We start from the raw sequence: 26,134 nt of genomic DNA, 5'->3' as shown, positions 1-26,134 counted from the left end.
CAACCTGTGCGGGTAACTTGGTGCAGTTCAGGGCTGGCTATGCCATCTCCTGTCTGTTTCTGAGAAGCCCAGGGTCTCAAAGACTTCCTCTAGAAAGGGAGGGGCAGCCAATCAGTGCCCAGGACTGGCACAATGGTACCTAGCAACCTGGTTAAACAGGGTGGGGGACCAGCCCCCCTGCCACAGTGAGTGTTGGTCATCCCGGACCAGCCCCGCTGCTGCACGAGTGATGGTCAGTGTGGGTGGCAGGGGAGGGGAGGCCCCATGGCCTTGGGCTGGCCTCTGCATGGAGAATGGGGTGGCAAGAGGGCTGGTGGGCTCTTTCTCTCTGTATCAAAGGAGAGAGGGTCAGAGGGCGAATCCTGCCACCTCGAACAAGTTGTTTTGGAGAGCTTGCAGGTGTGTGTGTGGGAAGGTGTGTGGTAATGAGATTTCTGGTGTGCCTGTGATTGGGAGGAGTGTTGGTAAGTGTCCTGGATTTTGATGTTGTGGGTCAGAGGTTGTAAGCAGTCTGCTGACTGGGGTTACCTGCTGTCTCCGCATGGCCGTGTGGGTGCAGGAATGGTGGGGTTGTGCTAAAGGCATGGGGCTGAGAGATGGTGATGGCAGGGGGATTCCTGAAAGTTCCATGTGGCTGTAGGAATTGCTGGGCGTGAACAACACGGGGTGAGGGGATCTGCATCTGCCCAGGTGTCCCTGCAAAACCGAATCCCGAGGTACTCCCTATTGCTCTGTCCTTGGCTCTTCGGTGGGAATGCAAAAGTGAACCTGACATCCTCATACCCGCCAAAGCCTGACCTCACATGCCAAATCAAGGATCACATGTGTCTAAAAGTTGAAAAAAGTACCTGAGTAGGGGCTTTGGACAGGACAGGCTGCCCCTAGGGCTTCTGGGGGCTTGGATAAGGTCAGGGAAGGGTCAGATTTAGGTGCGGAGAAAGGCAAGTTTCCAGTTCACAGGAAGGCTCTGGAGGCTGTGTACAAGGCTGGTGGTAAAACAGGGACTCCAGTGCAGGGGAGGTGGCCTCACCCCTAGTTGCTCACAAATACTGCCTACGGAGATTCCCAGATCTGGTGATGGTTCTAGCCTCATTTGAAGGCCTCAAATTACCTTGAACCTGTGAACCAGTTCCAGACTAAGAAGGGCCGCTTTCACCTGGCCAATTACAGGGGGTGCCAGTTCTCTTTGCTGAAGAGCTCTGTACTTTGCAAAGGGATTCTTCTCTTCCTGGAATGCCTTTCCATTGGATCTGCCAGGACTGCTTTTGGATCTTTTTGCACCGAAGAGCTGGTGGGGAATAAGGGTAGGGAAATCCCAGACCCCCAGATATGAGGACAGATGGTCCACTCCAAATCTTTTCTCAAAAAAACAGTTCACATCCCTAGCCCTGTGAACCCTCAGACATTGTCTTAAACACAGGACTCGTGGGCCCCGAGGGGCTGGGATGGGAAGGTCAGGCATGAATAGCAATACTCTCCCTACACTGTGCCTAAGGTTAAGATCCACTGATTGCCCTGTCCTGTCTTTTCTGCCTCCATCTGTCCCTTCCTCATCCCCCATCTCCACCCACTCAGCCCCTGTTCTAGGGCAGGCCTCACCCTCTCCAGCAGCTCCTGCCCCTGCTCCTTGCCTCATCTACCAGGCTCTGGTGTCATTCCCCAAAGTCCACTGGGGGCTCAATGCCCACTGTGCACCTCTCCCTTCCCTGTTGAAAACCCTTCCATGGCAACCCACAAGCTCAGTCTGATGCTCCAAGACCACCTCAAGCTGGCCTTTGAACCTTGTCAACAATAAGACCCTGAGTCTTCTGAAAACAGAGCTGGAGTAACTTGGGGAGTCATCTCTCCATTTCACAGGTGAGGAAGCAGAAGGGGGAACTAAAGGCTGCAGAGGGGACATGACCCACACAATGTCACCCATGTCCCTGGTATGGCTAGGACTAGTTGGAGTCGTGCTGGTACCCTAGTCCATAACACCAAGGAGGACTCAGAGGCTCAGAGCAGGGCGGGGCTCATGGAGGTGTACACTGTGGGTCCTGAGCAGATGTGGGTCCCTGAAACCAGCAGTCGTGGGGGCAGTGTCTTCACAGATGCACCAGGCCTATTCCATCGAGTTTCTTGCTGGTGTTGGAACTGTAGCACCCAAAGAGGTCCTGGCACACAGCGGGTGGTCAACGGTACAAAGATGGTATGGGGAGGTTGTCTGGCAAAAGGATCAGAGGGAGCTGGCCCATGTCCTGGCTCTGGTGCAGCCTAGAAGACATTTAGTGAGGCTTACTCCCTGAGCCTTGGTTTCCTATTCTGTACAATGGGGACTTAATGAAATTATGCATGAGTTTAGAACAGTGGCTGGCCCTGAGTAAACAAGTATAAACTTGTTTATACTTCAGTGATGATGATGGTTCTAGCTCTTAATTACTGCCCTACATTGTTGATCACAGTGCCTGGTGCACGGGAAATGCCACAAAAAGTTATTTAGGAATTTTAATTCTAGGGGCCCCTGGCTGGCTTGGTTCATGGAGCCTGCAACTCTTGATCTCAGAGTTGTGAGTTCCAGCCCTATGTTGGATGTAGAAAGTACTTAAAAAAAACTAAAAATAATTTTTAAAAAATCTTATAAAAATTTGAACTCTAGGATCACAAGACCCAATTCCTATTCCCAATACTCCAGGCACTAGCTGGAGGCCTTGGGCAAATTATTTTTCCTCCAAGCGCCAAACGCAGATAGTAAGGGGATCTCCTCTTCCGGCTGTTATGAGGATTTTATGAGCTACTCCAGGAGGAGAACCTGGCAGTGATGAATAAATGCGAACTGAACTAAAGTATTTAGCACCAGGCCTGGCATATGGTTGCACTCTCAGTACGATTGCTGGTGATGCCTCAAATACCTGAGACATGATGAGGGATGTAGAGAGAGATGGAAAATACTCTTACCCGTCCTGTTGAAGGTCATCCATTCTGAAGACAGAAGCCTGTACCTCAGGTAGCCCATGGCGAGCAGAGTTTTCCAGTCAAACTTCACCCGGTCCAAGATACTGGAGCTATGGAGGGACACCAGTGCTCTGAAGGGAGCCTTTGAGGCGGGAGACCTGCCAACAGTAGCCACCAAGTTGCAGGCCACACTTCACTTGCTGGAGAATGCCAGGCTGGACATTGGCATTACTGGGGGCACAGGCTCAGGCAAGTCAACCTTTGTCAATGCCATCGGGGGCTGGGAGACGAGGACCCCAGATTGGCCTACACAGGCGTGGTGGAAATGTCGGTGGACCCCACACCATATGCACACCCTAAGTACCCCAACGTCGTCATCTGGGACCTGCCGGGCATTGACACGCCCACCTTCCAGGCCAAAAAATACCTCCAGCAGGTGCTGCTGGACCGTTACAACTTCCTCCTCCTCATCACCTTGGAGAGCTTCACTGCCCACCGTACCCAGCTAGCCTGTGAGATCCTGCAGCAGGGCAAGTGCTTCTACTTCATCCGCTCCAAGGTGGACGTGGACATTGTGGCCTCATGCAGCCGGCGCCCCAGCACCTTTTCAGAGGAAAGAGCACTCAGCCAGACCCGGGAGGACTGTTGGCAATGGCTGGAGGGTGAGCTTAGGGAAGCGGGTGGGAGCATTGGGGGCGGTGGATTCTGGAGGGATGGCCCGCCCCTTCCCCTTCCTCTTCCAGCTAAGGCCCACAGTGGGGAAGGGGTCGTCCAAGGTCACACTGCGTGACTGAACTCAGCCCTGCAGTGAAATAATGCTCACAGCTGCCATTCATTTCCTGAGACTTGGCACTGCTCGGTCACAGGTGACAGAGACCCATTACCTGCATAAGGAAATGGGACATGTGCTGGCTTGTGTATTTGCCAAGTTAGAGCAGTGCAAATGCCACATGCCTACGGGATGCTGGCAGCTGTGGCTGAGGGCAGCTAACATTTATTAAGGGATTACCAGAGGCACCATTTTCACACACTCGCTTCACTACCACAGTATCCCTAGGAGGTAGGTACAATGATCCCCTTATTTGATTTGGTAACTTGCCCAAGGCTACACACACGGGTGGTAGGTAGCAAGGCTGGGATCTGAACTCAGGCAGCCCAGTTCCAGGGCCAACACTCTAGAGCAATGTCGTGCTGTGCCGTCCTGGCAATGCTCGTGCCTCAGCAGCTGTCAGAACACGGTGGCCTGCTCCGGTGCCAAAACCCAGTGGTGCTCTTGTCTCCTGCAGTGGGGGGCGTGAAGGCCCCCAGTCTTCCGGCTTTCCATGTTTGAGCTGGGCAAGTACGATTTCGACCTGCTGGAGGAGTTGATGGTGAAGGAACTCAACAGCCATAAGCGGCATGCGTTTCTGCTGGCCATGCCCAACATCTCGAAGCCCATCCTAGAGCAGAAGGCAGCCTCGCTACAGCAGCACCTCTGGCTGGTGGCCACTGTGGCCTGCGGTGTCAACCCAAGCCCTGTGCCGGTTGTGCAGGATGTGGTGTGTGACCCGTGCATGCTCATCAACTCCCTGGAAGGCTACTGCCACAGTTTCGGCTTAGACAAGGACTCCCTCATAATGCTGGCGGAGCAGACAGGCCAGCCCTGGCACAAGATCCTGGAGGCAGTACAGGGCCTGAAGACCAAAGTCACTGAGGCGCTAGTGGTCAAACTACTGGGCCAGGCCTCCAGGGATGCCTCTGCATTCACACAGGAGCTCCTCAACATGCCTGTCCTAGGCACCTTGGTCACCTGTGGCATCTCCTTTGCTACCATCTACCAGATGCTCCGCACGTCTCAGGACAAGGTGATCAAGGATGCCCAGAAAGTGCTGACTTAGGCCTTCCTCGAGAAGCCCAACCACAAGATCCCAGATAAATCCAATCAACAATCCCAGCCCTGACCCTAGGCCAGCTGGAAGTGGCAGTGAAGGGCTGGGAGGCTATAGGTTCTATCTGTCCCCAGGCTGTGTGGTGTTGGGGGATGGAAAGAAATGCAAGCTCTAACTCTCCTGGACTGAGCCCCGTGTGCTGTGTCTGTGCTTTTGGGTCCTGGATCTATGCCCTTGCTGGCCACTGCCCCACCTTTCCTGCTCTGAACCCTCACATCAACCAACAGTTCCCCAGGGATGGGGAGGGATGGGATGGGGCATGGGGCAGGTGGATTTCAACAAGGTAAGGAGAGGAACTCAGTTGTCTAGCTAGAGAAGGCACTCTATTTTTTAAAAGATTTATTTACTCATGAGAGAGAGAGGCAGAGACACAGGCAGAGTGAGAAGCAGCCTCCCTGAGGGGAACCTAATATGGGACCTGATCCCAGGACTCTACGATCACGACCCGAGCTGAAGGCAGACACTCAACCACTGAGCCACCCAGGTGCCCCTAGAAAGGGCACTTTAGAAGGTGTGCAGGGGGCAAAAGGTGTAGAAGCATTTCCCTAAGAGGGCACTGAATGTCACAGCTCTGAAGGGCCTTGAGGATCATTAGGGGAGGTTCTTGCCCAAGGTCTTCTCAGCCAGCAAATGGTAGGGCCAGAGCCTGCCCTGGGTCTCATGCCTCCCAAACCTCACCCCTTTGCTTTTTTAGAGATCCGTGCAGATCCAACTCCTGGGCTGAGTGTTTTCTTCACCACACTCAGGATTCTCATGACAAGGACGCGAGAGGGCTGTAAAATATGCGCCAGGGCAGGAGGAAGGCAGGGAGACCAAGGGGGAACGGGGTAGTAGGCAGACAGACTCGGCTGGTGACAGGAACCAACTGTGTTAGCAAAGGGTGGAGTGGCAGGATTGGAAAGTCAGGACTAGCTGGGAATGATGGGTGGGGTGGCCAGATTCATTTGGAGGCACGCTTTGGGAAACATTAAGCTAAGATGTAGCGTATTTAAACTGAGATGAGGGTAAGTCCCATACTGAAGTGTATGGTGTATTTGAGAGTAGGTTCTGGATTTAAGGGTAGAGACTACTTTTAAGCAAGAACTGATGAGGTCTATGGGGGGGAAGGAAGCCAACATATTTAACCAACAGTAGGCACTGTACATAAGGGTAATATATGAATACCTGCATAAGGGCAGAAGCTGTTTCAATCAGGGGAAGGACTATATTGAACTAGGGTATGCTCTTTTTAACCACGTATTGAATTAGGCATTGTATTTAGCTAGGCATTTCACCAAAGGCAGAAACTGTCTTCAGCTGAAAGCAGAGGACACGAGGGTAGTAACTGCACATTTAGCCAAAGGAAGGGACTGTGTTTTCCTATCAGTAACACAGAGATGGGAGGCTTAATGTCACCCCAGAAACAGAATACTCCCTTCTAGGGGCTTCCTCCTTAGCAGAGACTGTCTTCATCTGCTCTTGACATCTCTATGACCTACAGTGGCTGTGTCCCAAATGTGCCCTGCTCCCCAGGATAACATGCTGGGGAGAGCGGAAGAAAAGCACCAGAACAGGCTTGCATGACTGTTTTTATTCAAACCACCAGATCTGCCCCAACAAAGAGCTCCCCAGACCCTGCCGCACCTTACGGGATCAGGCTTAGAGTCAGGGAGGAGGGACCTGTTGCTCCTGTCCCTGCAGAGGGAGGTCGAGATGGAACCTGGGATTCCTGGTGACCATCCAGACGACTCCCACTGCCTGTCCCTGTGGGGAACTGAGGATGGGCCACCCTACCCCAGGGTGGGGGTGGGATTTCAAAGTTGCCCCCGGAACAATACTCCATTGAGGGTGGGGGGCCTGGCCCTGGACACCTCATGTCTCTGGGCGAGAACGTCGCGGTCCCTCATCCATCAGGCCTGCTGCCACGCTCCACCCCAGCACGGGAGTAGGACACGTGATGCTCCCTAACCATTCACGGGGACCCAGAAGGGGGTTCTCTGCATGACGTTCCTTCCCTCGGCCTCAGGCCAGCAGGCGGCTGTACTCTGCCAGGGCAGAGGACTTTTTCACGCCATCCCAGATCCGGGCAGCATAGTGGAACCTGTGGGAGGAGGTCCACAGTCAGTTGCCTGGCTGTGGCCCACCAGCCTCATGCTGACCCTGGCCAGGAGGGAAAACAGGTCCTGTGTACGAGCCATATGACCTGAGACAAGAGCTTCCTCGGTCAAGAAGCAGGGAAGATGGCCATGCTGACGGGAGTGGCCTGGGTTCTCAGACCTCACCCAGGGTGAGCAAAGCTGAGGGTGCCTGGTCTGGGACAAAGGCCTCAAAGCCCCAACTCTGAGACCAAACTTCTTTCCACACTCAGTGTTGGCCTTTGTGGATTGGGGTTCTCCCTCTCTCTCCCTCCAGGGTCTTGTAATGACCCTTGCCTGCCTTGGCCTCTGCTGTAGACAGTGAAAGGAAGAGAGCTCCCAGCCCTTTCTGGCCACAGCTGACTGCAGGCCCAGGGGAGCCACGCTAAAGGCTGCACCAGGTGAAGCTATTTCCCTCTCAAATTTGTGTCTTCTAGAAATTAGATGGTACAGACCTGGATCTGGCAGATGTGTTGTGGGCTCCAGACACAGAGAGTCATGTGAAGTTGGGGCTGGGGAGGTTCAGGGCTCTGTGACAGCAGGGCGGAGAAAGCCAGTGGCCAGCGAAGGAGGGATGGTGGAGGGGGGACAGTGAAGCTGTGCCATCCAGAGAGAGCTGGAGAATGCAGCTGCTGTGGGGGCATTCCAGGGCCTCAAGGCTTGCACTCAGGGCCTCAGAATAAACCCTCCTCGAGCTTGACTGGGCTCACTGGTCCTACTACTCACCATCAAATGACACCTAGCCACAGGTGTGTGATGGTGCTACATGACATTTCCTTTCTCTTAGTCTAGATTTCCCCACTAGTAAAACTGGTAACAGGACTTAAACCCCACTGGCTACTGGGGAGGACTCAAGATCACATGAAACAGCACACTGCCTGGCATGGAAGCAATTACCACCGTTTCAGAAAAGGAAATAGAGATGTGGCGAGACCACTGAGAACTTCCTCTTGTCTGCACCAGGGTGGGGCCCTCACACTGACCCCTCTGCCAAGAGCTCTTACCAGTTCTTCTCCGTGAGGATCGTGTGTGACAGCTGTGGCCGGGCCATTGACATCACTTGACTCCGGAGCTTGCTCACCAAGGACTGGAAACTGGGGTGGCCGCGGTACCCAGGGAGCAGGGAGAAGAGAGGGCTGGAACCGGGTCCTGGACAGTTAAGGTGGGGGGATAAGGAGGTCAGCCTGGCAGGGAGGGCCTTTCCCTTCTCCTAGCTATCTAGAATCCTGGGCTGGAATACCAGGAGTACCTCCACATTCAGACCCAGCCCAGCTCTTCCCGTACTTCCACAACTTGGAAACATGCTCCTAAGAAAGGGTCCAAGCATCTTAGGGACCAGTGTGGGTCCCTATCGTCCCAGACCAGACTCCCCTGAGGAAGAACCATACCTGCTCTTGGTGGGTTTTCACTCTCTGCCTCGCTGTCCATGAAGGGCACGAGGAACAAGTTGACCTCAGAGTCCAGGAAGTCCGGTGGGAGCCCGGGGAAGACATTACACTGTAACATGGACAGAGTACCTGGAGGAGAGAACCCATCAGCCTGCAGGTCCTATGCTGAGGGGCAGGGGAGGCACAGGTCTGATGATTGTCTAACTTGGGTCAGGAGGCCAGTGTAGACATCAGGGCCAAGGGACCAGATCAGGAATCGAGAGACTGTTGGCCAGTTTGGGGGGTGGTTCAGGGACCCTCACCCTTGTAACGCAAGTGGGAATGAGCCATGAGCTGGTCAATCATCAGGTGCATCTGTCGCAGCTTTCGAGGACAGAAGTCCTCTCGGCGAGCTTTGTTCTGCAGGAAGACTGAGGGGTGGAGAGATGTGGTCCCGTGAGGCCGCTGGGATTTGGCTATGTGGACTTCCCTTCTCATGCCAAAGATCGGCCATCATCCCTGGGTTCAGAGCACTTGTAAATATTTACATGACATGTCACTTTGCTTTAGCACCAGGCCCTGCGCAGGGTGATGCTGGGGACCTAGATATGAGTCACAACTGGCTCCCACCCCCACAGAGCCCCCAGTCTAGACGGAAAAGACAGAAGAGAAGGATAGCCATAGGATCAGGAGTATGACAGGAAGGTCCCCAGGGGCCTGGTGAGACAGAGGAAATAGAAGAGACCCCGCCTAGGGTAGCATTAAGTGAACTAGACAGATCTTTGTTGAAAACAGGACGTAGGTAGAGCATAGCTGAGCAAGGACAGAACTGGCAAAGGATTGGCATGTGTGCAGCTGAAAGAGGGAAAGAGCAGGGCACCTGGGGTCACTTGGGTTACTTCCACACTCACTCTGGAAATCTGTGGAGACACCAGGGCTAGAGAATTGGGCACATGTGGGTCCCGTCTGCAAAAAGTGCTCATTTTGATCAAGGAGCCAGACCCAGACCCTTGTACATGCCCTTGGTGGCCATGTGGGAACCTTTGAGGAAGGAGCAGCTATTATTTGCTCTTTCTTCCTCCCAGCTCTCCACCTCCCCAGTGCTCCTGATTTTCGCCCCTCATTCCTCCCCTGCCCACCCCTCCAGCCCCCAGAAAGTCTCTCACCCAGGTGGGGGTAGTACTCTGTGCCTTCATCGGAGCCTGAGGAGCTGCTGGACTCATGGCTGGGGGATGGGGTGGAGGGCTTCACCATCTCTGCTGTCTGGAGGAACCTGGGGTTTGGGGCCAAGGGTTGGTGCTCTGGCACTGGCTCCCCCTATCCCACAGCCTGGGGTCAGGGCTCCTTTTGTGGGTCTGATGAAAGCGACAACCACACTCAGATAAATGCTGCATCTATATCTATTTCTCACATAATTTTAGGGAATTCAGAGACAACTCTCTCAGACACCAATCTGTGGACCCATGCCAACTGTACGTGCCTTTTAATGAGTTTATGCTATTAAAAAAAAAAACCACTTCACTTTTTAAAAGCATTTGTAAGATCACACCAAAACTGAGTGGAAAGTACAGGGATTTCCAGATGCCCTGCCCACCCCCCCCACACATAGCGTCCCCTACCATCAACATTCCAACCAACCTATGACACATCATTATCACCTAAAGTCTGTGGTTTACTTAAGGTTCCCTCTTGATGTTGTATATTCTATGAGTTTTGGCAAAAGCATCATGTATCCACCACAGGGTTTTACAATGAATAGTTTCACTACCCTAAAAATCCTCTGTGCTCTATCCACTCACTCCTCTCTCCCCTCCTAATCCCTAATCTTTTTACTGTCTCCACAGTTTTGCCTTTTCCAGAATGTCATATAGTCAGAATGGTACAGTAGCCCTTTCAGACTGGCTTCTTTTAGTTAGTAATATGCACTTAAGAATATGTACTTCCTCCATGCCTTTTCATGGATTGATATAATATTCCAGTGTCTAAATGTACCACAGTTTATGAATTTACCTACTAAAAGGTATCTTGATTGCTTCCTAGTTTTGTAAATTATGAATAACGCTGTTTTATTTGTTAGAGAGAGAGAAAGATGACAGAGACAGAGAGAATGTGTATGTGAGCATGCAGAAGGGGGGGGGGGGTGTCCCACAATCAGCACAGAGCCTGATGCAGGGCTTGATCCCACAACCCAGAGATCACAACCTGAGCCGAAATCAAGAGTCAGAAGATGCTTTATAAACATCCATGTGCAGGTTTCTGTGTGGACCTAAATTTCGACTTATGCTATTTTATGCTATTCGATTTATGCTATTTTAAAATAAGTTTTCCAAATATGTAAATAGAATAAATCTGCTATCTGAAGTAGGGGATAATGGGACCCAATTAAGCATTATAGATATTCTCCTCATACAGACACAAACTGTATGTCATCCACAGTTTCAAGGAGTTCACCTGCTATGAAGCCCACGGCTAGGTTGTGCCATGTGCTAGCCCGTGTCTATACCCCAATCAGAATGTAAACTCCACAGGGCAGTCTGTTTTTTTCACACTTGTGTTCCAGTACCCAGAACACTAAATGGCATTTGTAAATGTTCAATATATTTGTCATGTGAATGAATTCAAATACACAATAGTGGAGGTGGTGGTGCGGTGGCTGTCTCAGAAATAAGACCCTTAGATCTGGTCATGACAGCTGGCTCTCCCAGAAGCTCATTTTTACTGTTGGCCAGACCCACAGTTCACCACCACCCCCAGGATTCCTAAAATAAACATTAAGCTTCCATTTATTAATTGCTAACTAGGTATCAGGTACTGTGCTGAATGCTTTGAATTCTTTAACTCATTTAATCTGCATAAAATGATCTATGAGGAGCTAAGGAAAAAGAAGACACTCGCCTAATAAGAGCTAGGGTTCAAACCCAGGGCTGCCTCACTTTGGAGATATCTGCTTCCCTTGGCTCAGCTCTCCCCTCCCCATGAGCTCCTGTTCCTTCCTTTTGTCTGAGTTCTATGCCCAAGGCAGCTGGCCTCCACACTGACCCCGAGGGCAAGAGGAACCCTTGTGCCTCATGTTCTGAGCCAGTCCTTTCCAGGGCGCATTTCTAGAACCTCCAGCTGCTTCGGGCAGGACTCCTTCCCTTTGCCTACCTGCCAGGGTACCAACAGAATGGTACACATGCCTGGAGGAGATGGCTAAGATGGATAAGCCAGTTCCCGATTATGCTACTCACTCAACAAATGTGTATTATCTACCTTGTGCCAGGCACTGTGTGAGGCACTCGGGACTCTGTCCTCCTGGGGCTTACATTCTACTGGGGGAGACAGATGGTAAAGAGATCTGTGATGTCTTGTCAGGGAGTGATAAATGCAATGAAGGAAAACACAGCAGAGAAGAGGCAGGGAAGAAAGGGGGGCGGTACGTTGTAAGATAAGGAACAGCCTGAGGTGGTCCACAAGACATGAGGGAGGGTGTCTGAGGTCTGCAGGAAGACCTCTCTTTCCAGCTGAGGGAGGGATAGAGTGCAGAGATCATAAGATGCATGAGAAATAGCCATGAGGTCACCAGGCCTTTAATGGAAGGAGTGAGGGAAAGTGGTAGAAGAGAAGGTCAGTGAGGTGACTGGGACTGTCCCGTGTAGGGGATCTTGTATGTAGGAAGACTGTGAATTTTATTCTGAGTGATGCATAAAGTCAGTGGAGAGCTAGAAGTGTGTGTATATATACTGGGTGGTAGTGATCCACTCCAACTCACATTTTAAAGAGGTCCCTGTGGCTGCTATGTGGAACGTAGAGACGTGGGCAAGTGGCTGAGTCTCTGGTCCCCATCTCTTGCCTGGCTCCCCCTCCCCACTTGCTCCTCACCTGTATAAACTGAGGTCTGTGAACCAGTCCTGGACAACGATCACCACATGGCAGACCGTGAAGAGGAAAGCAGCAATCTGGAGTGACTGCAAATGGGCAGGAAGGGACAAGAGAGTTGAAGGTCCCTTCTGCCCAGACTGGGGTCCCTGTTCCCAGCACTTAGCTGAGGGGGCAGTAGGGCAAGGGCCTCAGAGCCTCTAAGTACCCTGTGTGTGCCCAGACTATCCTGGCACTTCCTTTATGGCCATCCCTGAGTTAGGCAAAGTAGGAATGATTAACCCCACCTTACACAGGCAGATAATGAGGCTGGAGGGGGAGGGGGCAGGAAATGCCTTTTCCAAGGAACACAGCCAGACAGGACTCTCAGTACTGTTCTTTCCTACAGCTCTTGGGGCACCCAAAGCTCTTCATGAAGCAGAAACTAGGTCAACCCACATCCAGCTCTCTGTCACAAATCTTGAGGGGAAGGGTAAGACTTCTCCCCAAGGACTGGTTTGGCCCCCCTCACCTGCATCTCAACATAGGTGTGGGGCAGGTTGTACTCTGGAGGCAGCTTACGGTCATTATTGATAAGGTGGTCCAAGATGGAGGGGCTCAGGATGGGCTGCAAGGAAGAGAGGGTGTCAGGAAAGGGACTGGTGGCCAGGACCCTAAAGGTCACAGCCACCTAAGTTGCACACGTTGAAGGCAAATACCTCACCTCTCTCAGGACTAAATAAGGTCAGAAACATGGGTGGTTTCTCATAAGTGAGTACTAGTCAGTGAGAGGAGGTGAGAGAACAATGTTTCAAAGCAGATACACTTCCGCCAGTTCTTTTACAAAATCACCACTCTCAAGTGCCTCATGCTCAAAGGGAACTCTTCTAGTGCTAATAAATGTAATATTGACTTGAATGAGTCATGTCCCTTCAAGAGCCTTTTCTTCTCTTAGTTGTTTCAAATGCTTTCAAAACTTTGCTATGATAATTACTTTGGTCAAAAAACAATGAATAGTGTGAAAACTGGTGAAGATTTAAAAATTGCATCAGTGGGTGTAAAAAAAAAAAATCAGTGGTGAGTTCATCACCTTTTCTCAAAGGAACATTCCATTTAAAAACCGTAAGAGTTAAATCGGCTTGGCAGTCTTATTGACTTCTTGGTGCAGTGAGTGGAATTCTTTAAGTAAGAGGCTTTTCCAACTGCTGGCCTTCTAAAACTCCCAGCACTCCATGCTCTATTCTGTCTTGTTTTAGCTCCCATTCTGCTCCATGTGGGTCTTGGAGCCAGATCACAGCAGTTTAGTTTGTTTCTAGGTCCCGGTGGCCCCTGCATAGGCCTGGCTCACAGATCTCACACCACATTTGTAGGTTTCCCACTCTCTGTGCTATCAATGCCTATGGTGACTAGAACTTTGTTCCATCAACATTCAGTGGGTACCAACTATGGGCCAGGCCCCGATCAACAGTGTTCCTCCTGGAAGAGCTCCGGGTAGATCAGGAGTGGGAGCAGTACACAAAAAGCAGACTGTGATAAATCAGTGCTGTGATGGAAGGTGCACATGGCACTGGTGGGTACTCTGAGGGGAAGACTTCTGGGAGAAGGCAATACCCCAGCGGAGTCTTCTGGGCATTAGCCAGGCAACAAGGCAAGGGGACAGTGTTCTTGTGATCACGGTACTGCCAGCTAAGAGTATGAAGTATGTACTTCTTGTCAGGTACTGTCATTAGGACTTTACTTGTGAAGCCCTGAAGCCTTACAAAACCCTGCAGGTAGGCAATAATATTTTTCCCACTAAAGAAAAATGAGAAATAGGCAGTTTCAGATAAAGGGAACAGGATGAGGACAGCCCAGAGGGAAGAGAGATCATGGTGAGGCCTTATGGTGTGTGTGGTGGAGCTAGAGCTACATCAGAAAGGGGAGACTAGAAAAAAAAAAAAAAAAAAAGAAAGGGGAGACTAGAGTCTGAAGGAGGCAAGCCCTATAAGCCTTGAACGCCACACTAAGGAATAGGGACTCTGCCTGAGGGCAAGGGAGAACACGAGGAAAACTGCCAAATACATGACGGGTCAGTTCTAATGATAGTGATGGGCCCGAACATTAAATACGTGCCAGGTCTTATGCTAAGCACTTGGTCTGGAATGTTGTACTGAATCCTTGCAATGATCCTGTGAAACAATTACTGTCCCCATTTATAGACAAACTGAGGTCTGGGAGGGTAAAAAAAATTTGCTTCAAGTCACCCAACTGTTAAGAATTAAAGGCAGAATCTGGACATACACAGACTGACTCCAGGGCCCACACATTTGACCACGCTGCTAGAAGATTCTTTAGGCTACTATGTACAGAATGGATGGGAGGGGAGGGAGGCAAAATTTGATAAGAGACTAAAGGCCAAGAAAAGACACAACTTGGCTAAAACCACATGGAATCCAAGAAGGATTCTGGCTTATAAATACCCAGGGGTGGAGCTGAGTGTGGCATGCAGTAGGGTGGGGCACGTGGAGGTTGGCACCTGTGTGTCCAGGAAAACAATCCGCTCTTGGGTAATAAAGAAGTCAATGCCACTGGTCTGGTTGCCCCCTCGTTCCTTCATTTCGGCACTCTGGGCCCGGAAAACATATGCCCTGTGGAGAGGAGCAGGTGGAGTACGTTAGAGGTCTGGCTCTCAGCCTCCGACACCTTCGGAGTATGACCCTGTGAAAGGAGCATGTGGGACATGATTCCCTCCTGCCCACAAAGCCTTCCATCTGTGGCCCCTGCTGTCTGGGGGCTTACATTTTATTCCATATAACTTTACCCCTACTCATAAGTAGGTTTGTTAACTCACTTAATGAAGTCAGCAACCTGAGGTATTTAAGAGTAGGGGTTTTGCTAGACTGCTGGGATTAAAATAGCAGCTCTGCCTCTTCCTGGCTATGTGGATTTGGGCAAGTCCTTAATCTTTCTCTTCTGTTGCCTTATCTGTAAATGGGGATAACAACAGTCTCAAAACTTTTAGGGTTACTATGAGGCTACTATATGTAATGCCCTTAGGAACTTGCCTGATATGCAGTGATGTGTAACTGTCAGCTATTAATTACCAAGTGCACTTGCCACAGGCCAGGCATTGGAGATACAACACTGAGTTCTCTCCGCCCCCAGAGTGAGAGGCTGTTTGGTTGTAGAACTCAGTTCCCAGTTCTTTTCCTGTGAGAAGAGTCTTCCTCAATTCTATCTGTGCTGGATAGGGAGATGAGAGCAAAGCAGGCAGAGCTGAGCCTTGCCTTAACCACTGAGCTCAACTTGGTCACATTCTGTGGCTTGGACAAAGAGATTATTTCCTCTTTCTAGCTGCAAAATCAGGGTAAGAGTACCTACTTCTCAAAAGGTAACCCCCACCTCCCTGAAATGCTTAGCATGCTGTCTGACACAGAGCAAATATCCTCCCGCTTAACACTGTACAGAAGGCCTCCTATGTACCAGATACCAGGATGTGGCAGTAAGGACAGTCTTGCTTCCATGGAGAGAAGGTCTACCTTCTGGTCTACCTTACAAATTAACAGCTATCAGTTAACTTCAAGTGGCAGAAAGAGGAGATGCGTAGCACTCTGAGTGGGGATAATTCAGATAGTAGAGCCAGGAAGGCATGCCATCAAAGAGGCAAATGACCACACTGAGGGAGAGAGAAAGAGAGTTAATTAAGCAAATTTAATTAAGTTACAGAGGGAAGTGCAGGGGGGATGCAGGATGGAAGACTATCCCACGCAGAAGGCAGGTGGTGTGTATGAGGCAACAAAGACCAATGTGGTAAAGGCAGAGAACAAGGGGCCCTGGGAACAAGAAGCAGGTACATAGGCCTTTGTGGGGCATGGTAAAGAGCTGGGGCTTTGGCCCATGAGCCTGGAGAAGCCCTAAAGACAATTAAGTAGAGAAGTGACAGGACTGGATGTGGGCTTTGAAAAGCTCCCCCTTGTGCTATGCGGTGAGGGCTGTAGGGTGGAAAGAGTGGATGACGACTTATAGGCCCAACACCCCAGGCCTCCCTTATCCTCTCTGACCTGATCGCCTAGGACTTCCCGTCTTGCTCCCTCTGCTCCAGCTCAACAGCCTCCACATCATTCTGCACATACACCAGGCAAGCTCTTGCTGCAGAGGCCGGCTTTTGCCATTCCCTGATTAGAATGTTCTCTCTCCGCCAAGTCTGCTTTTTCTGTGTCCCCCTTAGAGAGGCCTTCCCTGACTACTCGATTTAGAACTGTCATCTAGAGCCCATACCGCTTCCCTATAATCCCTTCCCGTGTGGTTATCATCTTCTAACATGTCGAGTAACTTATTTTGTTTGCTACTGCCCCCATTAAAATTAAGCCTCATGACGACAAATGTTCTTGCTAGTTTTGTTTGGCTGCATATCCCCAGCGCCCAGAACGGTGCCTGACACATCGTAAGCACTCAATAAATACTAGTTGAACTAAAGCAGGGAAACCAATAAGCAGGTTCTTGGCATCCTCCAGGGAAGATGTCAGAGGCTTAGACCAGGAGATAGGAATGAAGGGGAGAAGCAGATGAATTCTTAACCTAATCAAGAGACTTGATGGCTAGATTTGGCATCAAAGTCCACCATGCCACAGGATGACACAGCTCAAAAAGACTAACTAGGCCAGCAGGAGTCTCTCTAGCTCAGGAAATCTGAACTTGGAGCTGAGAGGAAATTTTGCTATTTGGGGGAAGCTGAGATGGAGAGTGCCATCTGAGAGAGCTGTTAACTGTTCCCAAGCACAGCCAAGGTGAACTTATGACTGAGTAGAGAAAAGAAGAGATGGAGGTGTCCTGGGAGGAAAGGCAACCCCCACAGCTCTGTCTCTAGTGGATGTATATTGTCACAATGGTGGTTCTTAACCTATTCTGGGTCTCCATCAGGCCCCTCTAAGATCTGGTAGAAGCTACACATCCTTTCTCTAGAAGAAAAGCGTAACTGCAGGTATGTGTAAAATTCTGCATATACTGATAGGAGGTTTGTGGATATGCCCTGGTGCCCATCCACAGAATGCAAGGTTGTAGCATGGTAGTATTTATTGTTTTATAAAAAAGACAAACCCCTGTATTTTTTAAACAATCCCAAGTGGTTACTACCCTTTCTTATTCCTCAGTCTGAATCTTCCTTAATCAGACTGTACATTTTCCATCCTCCCTAGCCCCTTTCTTTTTTCTCCTGCTCTCAGTTCTGGTTCCTAGTTCTTATGCTCCCTCTTCCTCCAAATCCTCTCCTGTGACTTCATATTTTACTCTTCACAATCCTCCCCATCCTTCCTCAAGAATGCAGGACAGAACAGCTTCTGTTCTGCTCTAGAACCCATGCCCTACATCCAGGTCTCTTTCCCTGTTCTAGTTACCAGGCCTTATCAACCAATATCCTGCATTTGCTCTGTGTCAGGTTCTTGTTAACTATTGCCTTCCTGATATTATCCTTCAAAAACCCACTTCACAGATGACAAAGTGAGATATTGACAAGTAAAATGACCTGCCCAAAGTCAACTAGCTAGTGAGTGGCAGGGCTCAGAGTGAGGTCAGCTTAAATCAAAGCTGGGCTCTGTACCATTCCTGGGGCAATGCAGGGAGTGAGGAAAAGGACTGTTACCTTGGAGCTACACAAAGATTTAGTCTAGTCCCTAATCATCCTCATCTGACAAAGACACTGAGGCTAAGGGAGGTGAAAGTCCTTTGGTAACACCACTTATAATCGCCAGGCCCACCCTCCTCCTGGCCTTCCACACCCCTTACCTCTGGTCCTCCTCAGGAGTGTTGGCCGACAACAATGACATGACCATGGACTTGCCTGTCCCCTGGAGGCCAAGGACACCGACCACCAACACATCAGTCTGATCCAACAGGTACTGGGGGAAGATGAAGGCGTGTGACTCTCATAAATCTGTCAGTGGCTGGAGCAGGAGTGGGGGTGAGGTAGGGGAGGGGGCAGGGGTGGATACTTCTGTGGCTGGCCTGCCTGCCTTGTCAGATATGAAGAAAAACTTGGACGGCTTCAATCCCCCAAGTTGAGCAAAGGGCCTGTGTATGAATGTGGTGGCACAAAGAATGATGTTGTGAGAATTCCAAGGTAGAGAAGAGACTGGCAAGGTCAAGAAGCTACTAGGAAATCAGTGCAGCTGGAACACGGTAGGAAAAAGGGAAACCTAACTTTGGTGAAGAGAAGGGGAAAGGCACAGGAATGAAGGGCAGGTGGAGGAAGACAGGACCATTGGAACAGACTCCTGGAGGGCTTTTGGACTGGGGCAGGTTGGGAAAACAAATGAAACCGTGAAAAAGGGAAAAGAGTGCAGGAAGGGGAGATCAGTTCATCCTGGCTCTGGTCTGTGGTATTTAAGAGGCTTGGGAAATCCTGAGACTTTCACCTCTGGCCCACCAGTTCTGATGCCTTCCACCACCAGGGGGTGTGAGAGACACTCCTCAAGAAAAAAGAAGTCCTCAACTGGCTCCTTAGAGCCACCTGGAGTTTTTATTAAAAGGAAAAAAAAGCAGCAGCAGCAGCTGCAGCTATTCTTGGGCCTAACCCTAGACACATTAGAGCAGAATACCTAGGGCTAGCCCTGTCTTATAAGGGCAGACACTGACCACATGTGGCCATTTAAGCTTAATTAAACAAAACTAAAAATTCAGTTCCTTAATTATACTAGTGGATAAGTGCCCAACAGCCATGTAGAAGGATAGTGTCTATCACACTAGATAGTGCAAATATATTCTCAACACTGCAGAATTCTATTTCAAGTGAAGGGTAGGCCTGCTAAACACCAGCTTTTGTTTTGTTTTAAAGCTCCCCAGTCAGTATCAGTGAGACAGTAGACGTACAAAGGCAGCAGGCCAGGTAATAAAAGATGGGCTTAGCATGTTGTCCTTAGTAAGTCCAAGCTGCTAGGAGAAGGAAAAGAGACACACGTAGAAGAATCTGGGCAGGGATGTGGTGTGACGGGGCTGGGCGTAGACTGGAGCTAGGTAGGACGGTCCAGGAACGTGAGGCCTGAGTGAGAGCAGGGGCCACCGGGGGAGTGCCATTTAAACCAGTTATCAGGGATCCCTGGGTGGCGCAGCGGTTTGGCGCCTGCCTTTGGCCCAGGGCGCGATCCTGGAGACCCGGGATCGAATCCCACGTCGGGCTCCCGGTGCATGGAGCCTGCTTCTCCCTCTGCCTGTGTCTCTGCCTCTCTCTCTCTCTCATTCTATGTGACTATCATAAATAAATTTAAAAAAATTTTTAAAAAATAATAAACCAGTTATCACTGGTACAGCATGGCTTCCAACCAATTAGGAAAGGAACAGGAGCAGGGTCCAGGAGGCTGCCCTGCTGTGGGACGGTACCGAGATCCCAGGGCATCTGGGTGGTAGTAGGAGTCCTTTCTTGCCAACCAGTATCAAACTATCTCAGTATTTTAACTACCAGCACAGCTGATCTAGTGGAAGCCACTGCAATTCAGTCCTGGGCAGGTGAGAACTTTGATTCCTTCTCTCTCATCGCCTCAAAGCTGTCTGGAAAGAGTGGCAGTCGGGAGGTGGGGTGGAGGTGGCGAGATGTGGGACATGGAGACACAACCTCTCATCTCAGTACCTCAATGGCGCTGTCACACCAGTTCATCTGGTCGTCTACCAACTTGATGCTGTGCTTCATGCGTTCTGGGGGCAGTAGTTTGGCCTGGCCCACGACAGCTGGAGACAGGAGAAAGAAGGAGACAGGACATGGTAAGGGTCTGTGTGAGGGCATTCCAGCTCCTAACCAGATCCTGCCCGGCCCCAACTCACGGTCCATGGCTGCTGGTGCGGCAGTGCCCATGCCTCGGTTCTGAATCTGATACACAGGCTGTGTGGGTCTCTGCCCCTCCTTTTCTCCCTTGGGTGGTGCTGGAGCTGCAGCGGGTGCAGGGGCAGTGCCCTCGGGGGTTGAGACATTTGTCACAGTTGCAGGCCCTTTCCCCTCTTCCCGTGGTTTCATGAGGACGATAGGCTTCTCAAGAGGGGCTGGAGCAGGTGGGGTGGCAGGGGCTGTTGGAGGTGGTGGCTGCTTTGACTATGGGACAGAGAAACTTCCAGTCAATGGGAGAGATCCCTGACCTAACTGCTCCCGGCCTCCCCCCTTCAGAAGATTCTTCCCTGCTCACCCGCTCGGCTGGAGGTTTTGAGAGGATGATGGGGGTTTTCTGCATGACCGAGGAGCTCGTCTCTTCACTGCCATCCTGTGGTGAGGGAGAGCAGTTGACTCAGGAACAGTTCCCCTGGCTCTCCTGGACACTCCCGAAGGCCTTCATGTGCCAGGTACAATTCTAAATACCTTCATATATTAACTTCTTCAATTTCACCACCAACCCCGAGATATACATACTGTTATCTCCATTTTACAAATGAAGAGGCTGAGGTCCAGAGAGGTTGAAATGGCTTGCCCCAGGTTATGCAGTCAATAAGCAACAGAGCCAGGATTTGAGCCTTGGCAGCCTAGTTCCAGAACACATTTGGCTGCCTCTACCAGACAAGACCAGGCAGGAGGAGCCAGGGCTCTGGAGCTAGATCTGGGTTCAAACTTGGCCCTGCCTTTTGTTGGCTGTGTGAACTTGAATAAGGAACCACCCTCACGGGATCCCTGGGTGGCGCAGCGGTTTAGCGCCTGCCTTTGGCCCAGGGCGCGATCCTGGAGAGCGGGGATCGAGTCCCACGTCAGGCTCCCGGTGCATGGAGCCTGCTTCTCCCTCTGCCTATGTCTCTGCCTCTCTCTCTCTCTATCATAAATAAATAAAAATTAAAAAAAAATTAAAAAAAAAAAGGAACCACCCTCACTTCAGCTAATTTCCTCACTTGGCCAACAAGGATAGAAGTGCTTCATGGGATTGCCGCAAGGCTGAAAGCAGATGAACTTGTAAACGGTCCACGGTCCATGAGGCGGAGGGGAGAGGCAGGGGCTTGCAATCTCACAGATTCTATCCCAATTTTCCCTCAGCTCCACTCTTGTGCTTGCCAAGCCAGTGGCCTAATTCCCACACCTCACCCTCCTCAGGCTTCTTTTGACTCACCCCCAGGGTCTGCTTAATAAGAAAGGGGAGAGATCTGAGTTTGAGTCTTGTTCTTTCCTGGTTCCCTGAGGAACCTCATGAGAGCCATGAACCTTCACTGGGATTGTTTCTTCCCCATATACTGGAGAGACTGGCCTATGGTGAAGAACAAACAAGAGGGCATGAGAAGTACTCTGCAGGCAACAGTTGAGACAGAACTACAGGAGAGACTTTGGGCTTTCCAAAGGCCAGGGAGGAGGGAGGACAGCCAGGGTCGAGGCTGGGAGGGTAGACAGAAGATGGTAGACAGGAGATGGTATTCAGGAGGCACAATGTATAGCACTGGTGCCTGACAGGCGTGGGGTGGGGGTGTCCAGGATGATACCCGATGGGCTGACATGGATATTGGGAGGAAGTTGCTGAGGGCAGCAGGGGACATGGAGGGTGTGAGGAGGCCACTGACCAGTCAGGAGGCTGCCAGGGCTCAATGGCAAAGACAGAGACAAGAGACTCTGGAGTTGTTCAACCAGGGACTTAAGCTGACAGTACAGGAAGATGGGAATGTTCCTCAGGCCGGCGTGTGGAAGGAAGAGAGACCCTCTGTTCTCACCTGTGCTACAACCCAAGGGAAGGAACAAGCAAGAGCTGAGCTCACTGTGAACAAATTATTCTTCATGTTTGCACTTTTATGTTTCAGAAACTGGTCCCAATTATTACCAGTCTTCCACCCCAACAAACCTCTTAGAGGTGGGCAGGGCCCTGGATGAAGAACTTGGGGGGCGGGCAGGGACAGGTTCTGGCAGGAAGTCCCCTAGGCACAGGACAGGAACAAGACAGGATCTGTGCCCTCGTCAAGACTCCGGACTCCCCACCCAGGACACTACAGCACACAGAACAGGCTGGACTTGGGCTTAGCTGGATCTGGGTTTGAGTTCTAGCCCCAAAGCTTACTGACTGTGACTTTGGGGCAGTCCCTTCTCTGAGATTCATTTTCTTTCATTAGTGGAAATCCAATCTATCCTAGTTCTACTTCATGGGGTAGCTCAAAGGGTTCAGGAAGACCCAAATGATGTTAAAGCACTTTGCACAGTGCCAGCATACCACATGCTGCTCAACAGACAGTAACAGCTGCTGTCGTTATGGGGCCTGAGTGGCTCAGTTGGTTGAGCATCTGACTCGATCTCGGCTCAGGTCATGATCTCGGGGTCAGGGGTTCTAGCCCTGTGTCAGGTTCTGAGCTCAGTGCAGAATCTGCTTGTTTCTCTCCCTCCCCTGGCTTGCATGCTGTGCATGCACGTGTTCCTTATCAAATCAATCTTAAGAAAAAGAAACAGCTGCTATCGTATGACTCTTTAAAACATGAGCTTATGAAAAACAAACAAACAAAAAAAAACATGAGCTTATGGCACCTTTCACCTCAAACTCTCCAATGCCAATTTCATTCAGTGAAATCCCAAGTCCCTTCCCAGGCCTCTCAGGTCCAACGTGATCTGACCTGAGTTACCTCTCTGACATTATCTTCTATCACCTTCCCTTCTTCTTCAGCCTCTGCAGCCACATTGGCTTCCTGGCTACTCCCTGAATACACCAGACATAGAGCTCAGTGCCTTCACATCTGCTTCGTATCTGTCCAAGAACGCTCTTCACTCAGATTTTGTCGTGGTGTATTTCCTCACCTCTTCAGGGAGGCCCTCTCTGGCCACTTCATCTAAGACAGCTCCCTTTGTCACTCTCTGTCCTTATTCCATGAGGCCAGTTTTGTTCACAGATGCCCAGCATTTAGATTAGTGCCTGGCACTAGCAGGTGCTTAAAAAACATTTGTGGAACAAGTGGATACAGGGATGCTGCCCTTGCCCACTCACTCACCCGTCTCTCTCTCTCCCATGGGGCAATGTAGTCCCTCTCCCGACCACCAGGGCCAGAAAGGTTCTGGGGGCCGCCAGGGCCAGGCTCCTTCCACCGCCGACGCCTCTCTATCCCATAGAGCCCAGGCTGACTATGGCCAGACTCAGACATGGTTGCCTACAGAGAGAAAGAGGTTGATTTCAGGGTGAAGAGATGCTCTTAAATCTGGCTTACCCTGGAATGTAAGAAGGCACTTCTTTTCCAGAGAGCTCTGTGGCTGTGGTAGTGATTGCCAGCTGGCTCAAGATCTATTCTCCCTTCACTTCTTCCAAAAAAAATAAAACCCTCAGTTCTGAGCAGGGCACGTGGCTGCCCAGAACACACTTCTCAGCATAATTTGCAGGTAGATGGCCATGTGATTAAGTTCTTTCTGGCCAATGGTAGGACACCAGAAGTGTGTTTTGGCAGCTTTCAGAAACTTCCCTTCAGACACTAGAACATGCCTTTTGCCCTCCTCCTGGCTGGAAGGAATGTGGTGTGCAGGCTGGAGCTCAAGCAGCCACCCTGGACTGGAAGGGAGGAAAGAAAGCATGGGAGAAAATGATTCAGGGGTCCCCTATTAACCTTATGTTGTCTACTTTTGGATGTACTGAGAAACAAATACATTTTTATCTTACTTGTAGCTAAAACTATTCCCAACTATTAATTACTTTGCCCCCAAATAAGTATAACTCAGAGGGAGGGGGAGGGTCACATAAAAATGGGACATCTTCTTTCCCAAACTGCAGCAAACCATTTCCTTACAAATCAGTAACATTGGTCCTCATTCCAACAACTATTGTTTTGATAACCTAACACTGGCATATGCGGGGCATTTAAGAGCCTATTTTCATCTGGTGTCTCACCCGGTGTCAGTCTGTTTACCTTCCATTTCTGATGGTCTGCCATCCCTCACACTCCAACGTCTCACCAGTGGTTAACCTAAGATGTTATAAAATGTACTGCTACCTATATAATCCACTCCCTATCATTTAACTATCTTTATTGGTCCCTCTAGGGAGTTTCCCCAGCTGTTTACACTTCTAGGGAAGTGTCAGAGTACTTAACAGTCTGTTTGCTATGAGGCCATTTACTATATAGCTCACAGGTCAAGTTAAACTGTAGTCTATGGACCAAATCAGGGCTGCCTTCTGTTTTCGTAAATAAAGTTTTATTGGAACACAGCCACATCCATCAATTTACACATTGTCTACAGCTGCCTTTTTGATACAATGGCGGAGTTGAGTAGTTGAGACAGGCAGTGTGGCCTGCAGAATCTCAAACAATTTGCCTCTTTTTACAGAAAGTCTGCTGACCCTTGCTTAGCTCTTAAGTGCCTGTGAAATTATCCTATGAATCCCCCCCTACCCCATCCAAACAAACAGTGACTAATAGGTCCCTGTGCGAGACCCTTTCTCCAGACTGCAGTTAAGTGTTTACAGGATGTGGGAGTAATTTTGCTAGCCAGGCAGGGGCCTGTCTAGCTCCTCACTGCTCCAAGTGACCTCTCCTCCAGCCACAAACCGAGCTGAAGACTGCCTTCAGAGACAGGAGGGTAAGGCCTGTTTACACATGCTTCTGGAAAATGATCCACTCAGCACTTCAATGACTGTTTATAGTCTCTGAGGGAGATTCCCCCAGAAATTGGGACTCCTCCATTTGCACTTAAATGTGGGTTTATACATTATTCTGGAGATGGCCCCACCCCCTATTCTATTCCAGGCCTCAAGTGTCTCTTTTCTCTCCTCCACCAGGACTCCATCCAGCCTAGGGCTCAAATGTCTGTTTACACGCCAAGAGGACCCCCTTCCCACACAGAAAATGTCCCCCTGCAGGTTATTCTGGGCACTTCCACAGTATTTGCCTCTACTTGATAGCTCCATGGGGGAGGGGGAGCTCCCCAGAATCTGAGAACACCTACATGCAATCTGGGGACCTCCAATGTTTCCAGGCTCCTTTGCCGATTCTCTCAAGACGTTTTGAAGCCAGTCTGTGTTTATTTACAGGACTCTGGTCGGCGACCTCCCCGACGTCAGGAATCTACCTAGGCATTCTGTGGGGGAAGTTTCCTCAGCCCTTGGCGCATCTCTTCCCGTGACCCTTGCAGGGGACACTCCCTGAACCCAAGTGTCTATTTGCACACTCCTAATTCCTAACTCCGTATTTATGCCCATCCCCCACCCCCAGAACCTAACGGTCGATTCACACGATTTTTCTAAGGACTGACACTTAAACACGTGTATTTACAAGTTTTGTCCATGGGGCGCCCCCCCTACAACTTTACAACAGTCTATGGACTGTATTCAGACGGCATCGCTCAAATTAGGCACCTGCTTAAGAGGCTTCCTGTGGGGAACCCTACAACTTAAGTTTCCTTTTTACACACTATATGGAAAACCTTCCGCGTACATAGCGTCTGTTTGTAGACCCTCTGCGAGCGTGTTCCCCAAACTTAAAGTTTCCCTTTAAACGCTATCGCTGGGATCTTTGCAATACTTCACGGCCAGGTTACAGGCCCTATTAGGCCCTCCCAGAACCGAAGTCCCTATTTACACATTATTCACCGGCCCCAACCCCCAACGCCCGCCAACCCGGTAACTTAAGGTTCGCTCTAGGCTCCCTACTCAGTTAGACACCCGCCGGGAGTCAGAGCGACCGTTTAACGGTCGAAAAGGGGGCGGGGCCCCCAACGCGCCCCCGCGCCCCGCCCCCCTGCCGGCGCACGAGCCTCGCGCGGGCTCGCGGGCCCCTTACCTAAGACGGCTGCTGATTGGCTCTTGGGGCGCAGCGCTACGCGCGCTTTCCGTGACGGGGCTGGTGGGGGGAGGTTCCACCACGAGCCACGGGCCTGTAAATGGCGTCTGGGGGACAAAGGGCGTGGGAAAAGTACCGAAAAAGCAGGAATTGGCCACTCTGGAACCGGCCTAGGCACCCCGGAAGCTGCACCCAAGAAACGCAGGGCTGAAAGAGGAAGAGGAGGTAGCGCGGGACTGAGCTGAGAGCTAGACCCGCCGGGTGCTGGCCTTGCGCATGCGCCGAGGGCTGG

General features: G+C 50.7%; 1 protein-coding gene across 6 annotated transcripts in view; it reads right to left on the bottom strand.

Annotated features, from left to right (window-relative positions):
• The window catches only part of SMG9 (SMG9 nonsense mediated mRNA decay factor), a 26,621-nt gene extending 487 nt beyond the window's left edge, over positions 1-26,134 (bottom strand). Inside the window, exons 1-15 of one of the 6 annotated variants that reach the window (XR_008662545.1) lie at positions 25,843-26,134; positions 23,071-23,226; positions 20,322-20,396; positions 19,966-20,230; positions 19,775-19,872; positions 17,938-18,050; positions 14,693-14,804; positions 12,710-12,805; positions 12,202-12,287; positions 9,507-9,613; positions 8,664-8,771; positions 8,362-8,490; positions 7,978-8,122; positions 2,935-3,041; positions 1,112-2,253 (exon numbers count right to left, since the gene is read on the bottom strand). Coding sequence is in view for 5 of the 6 variants with exons in the window: in XM_055310818.1 (XP_055166793.1) it covers positions 2,858-3,041; positions 7,978-8,122; positions 8,362-8,490; positions 8,664-8,771; positions 9,507-9,613; positions 12,202-12,287; positions 12,710-12,805; positions 14,693-14,804; positions 17,938-18,050; positions 19,775-19,872; positions 19,966-20,230; positions 20,322-20,396; positions 23,071-23,220 (1,668 nt within the window). In the remaining variant the exon portion in view is untranslated. The other 5 variants (XM_055310818.1, XM_055310820.1, XM_055310821.1 and 2 more) reach the window with 5 other exon arrangements.

The sequence above is a fragment of the Nyctereutes procyonoides genome, unplaced genomic scaffold, assembly GCF_905146905.1.
Source record: "Nyctereutes procyonoides isolate TBG_1078 unplaced genomic scaffold, NYPRO_anot_genome, whole genome shotgun sequence".
In the NCBI taxonomy this organism is placed as follows: Eukaryota; Metazoa; Chordata; class Mammalia; order Carnivora; family Canidae; genus Nyctereutes; species Nyctereutes procyonoides.
The sequence above is the reverse complement of the archived record's forward strand: the minus strand, read 5'-3'. Positions and strand labels throughout refer to the sequence as shown.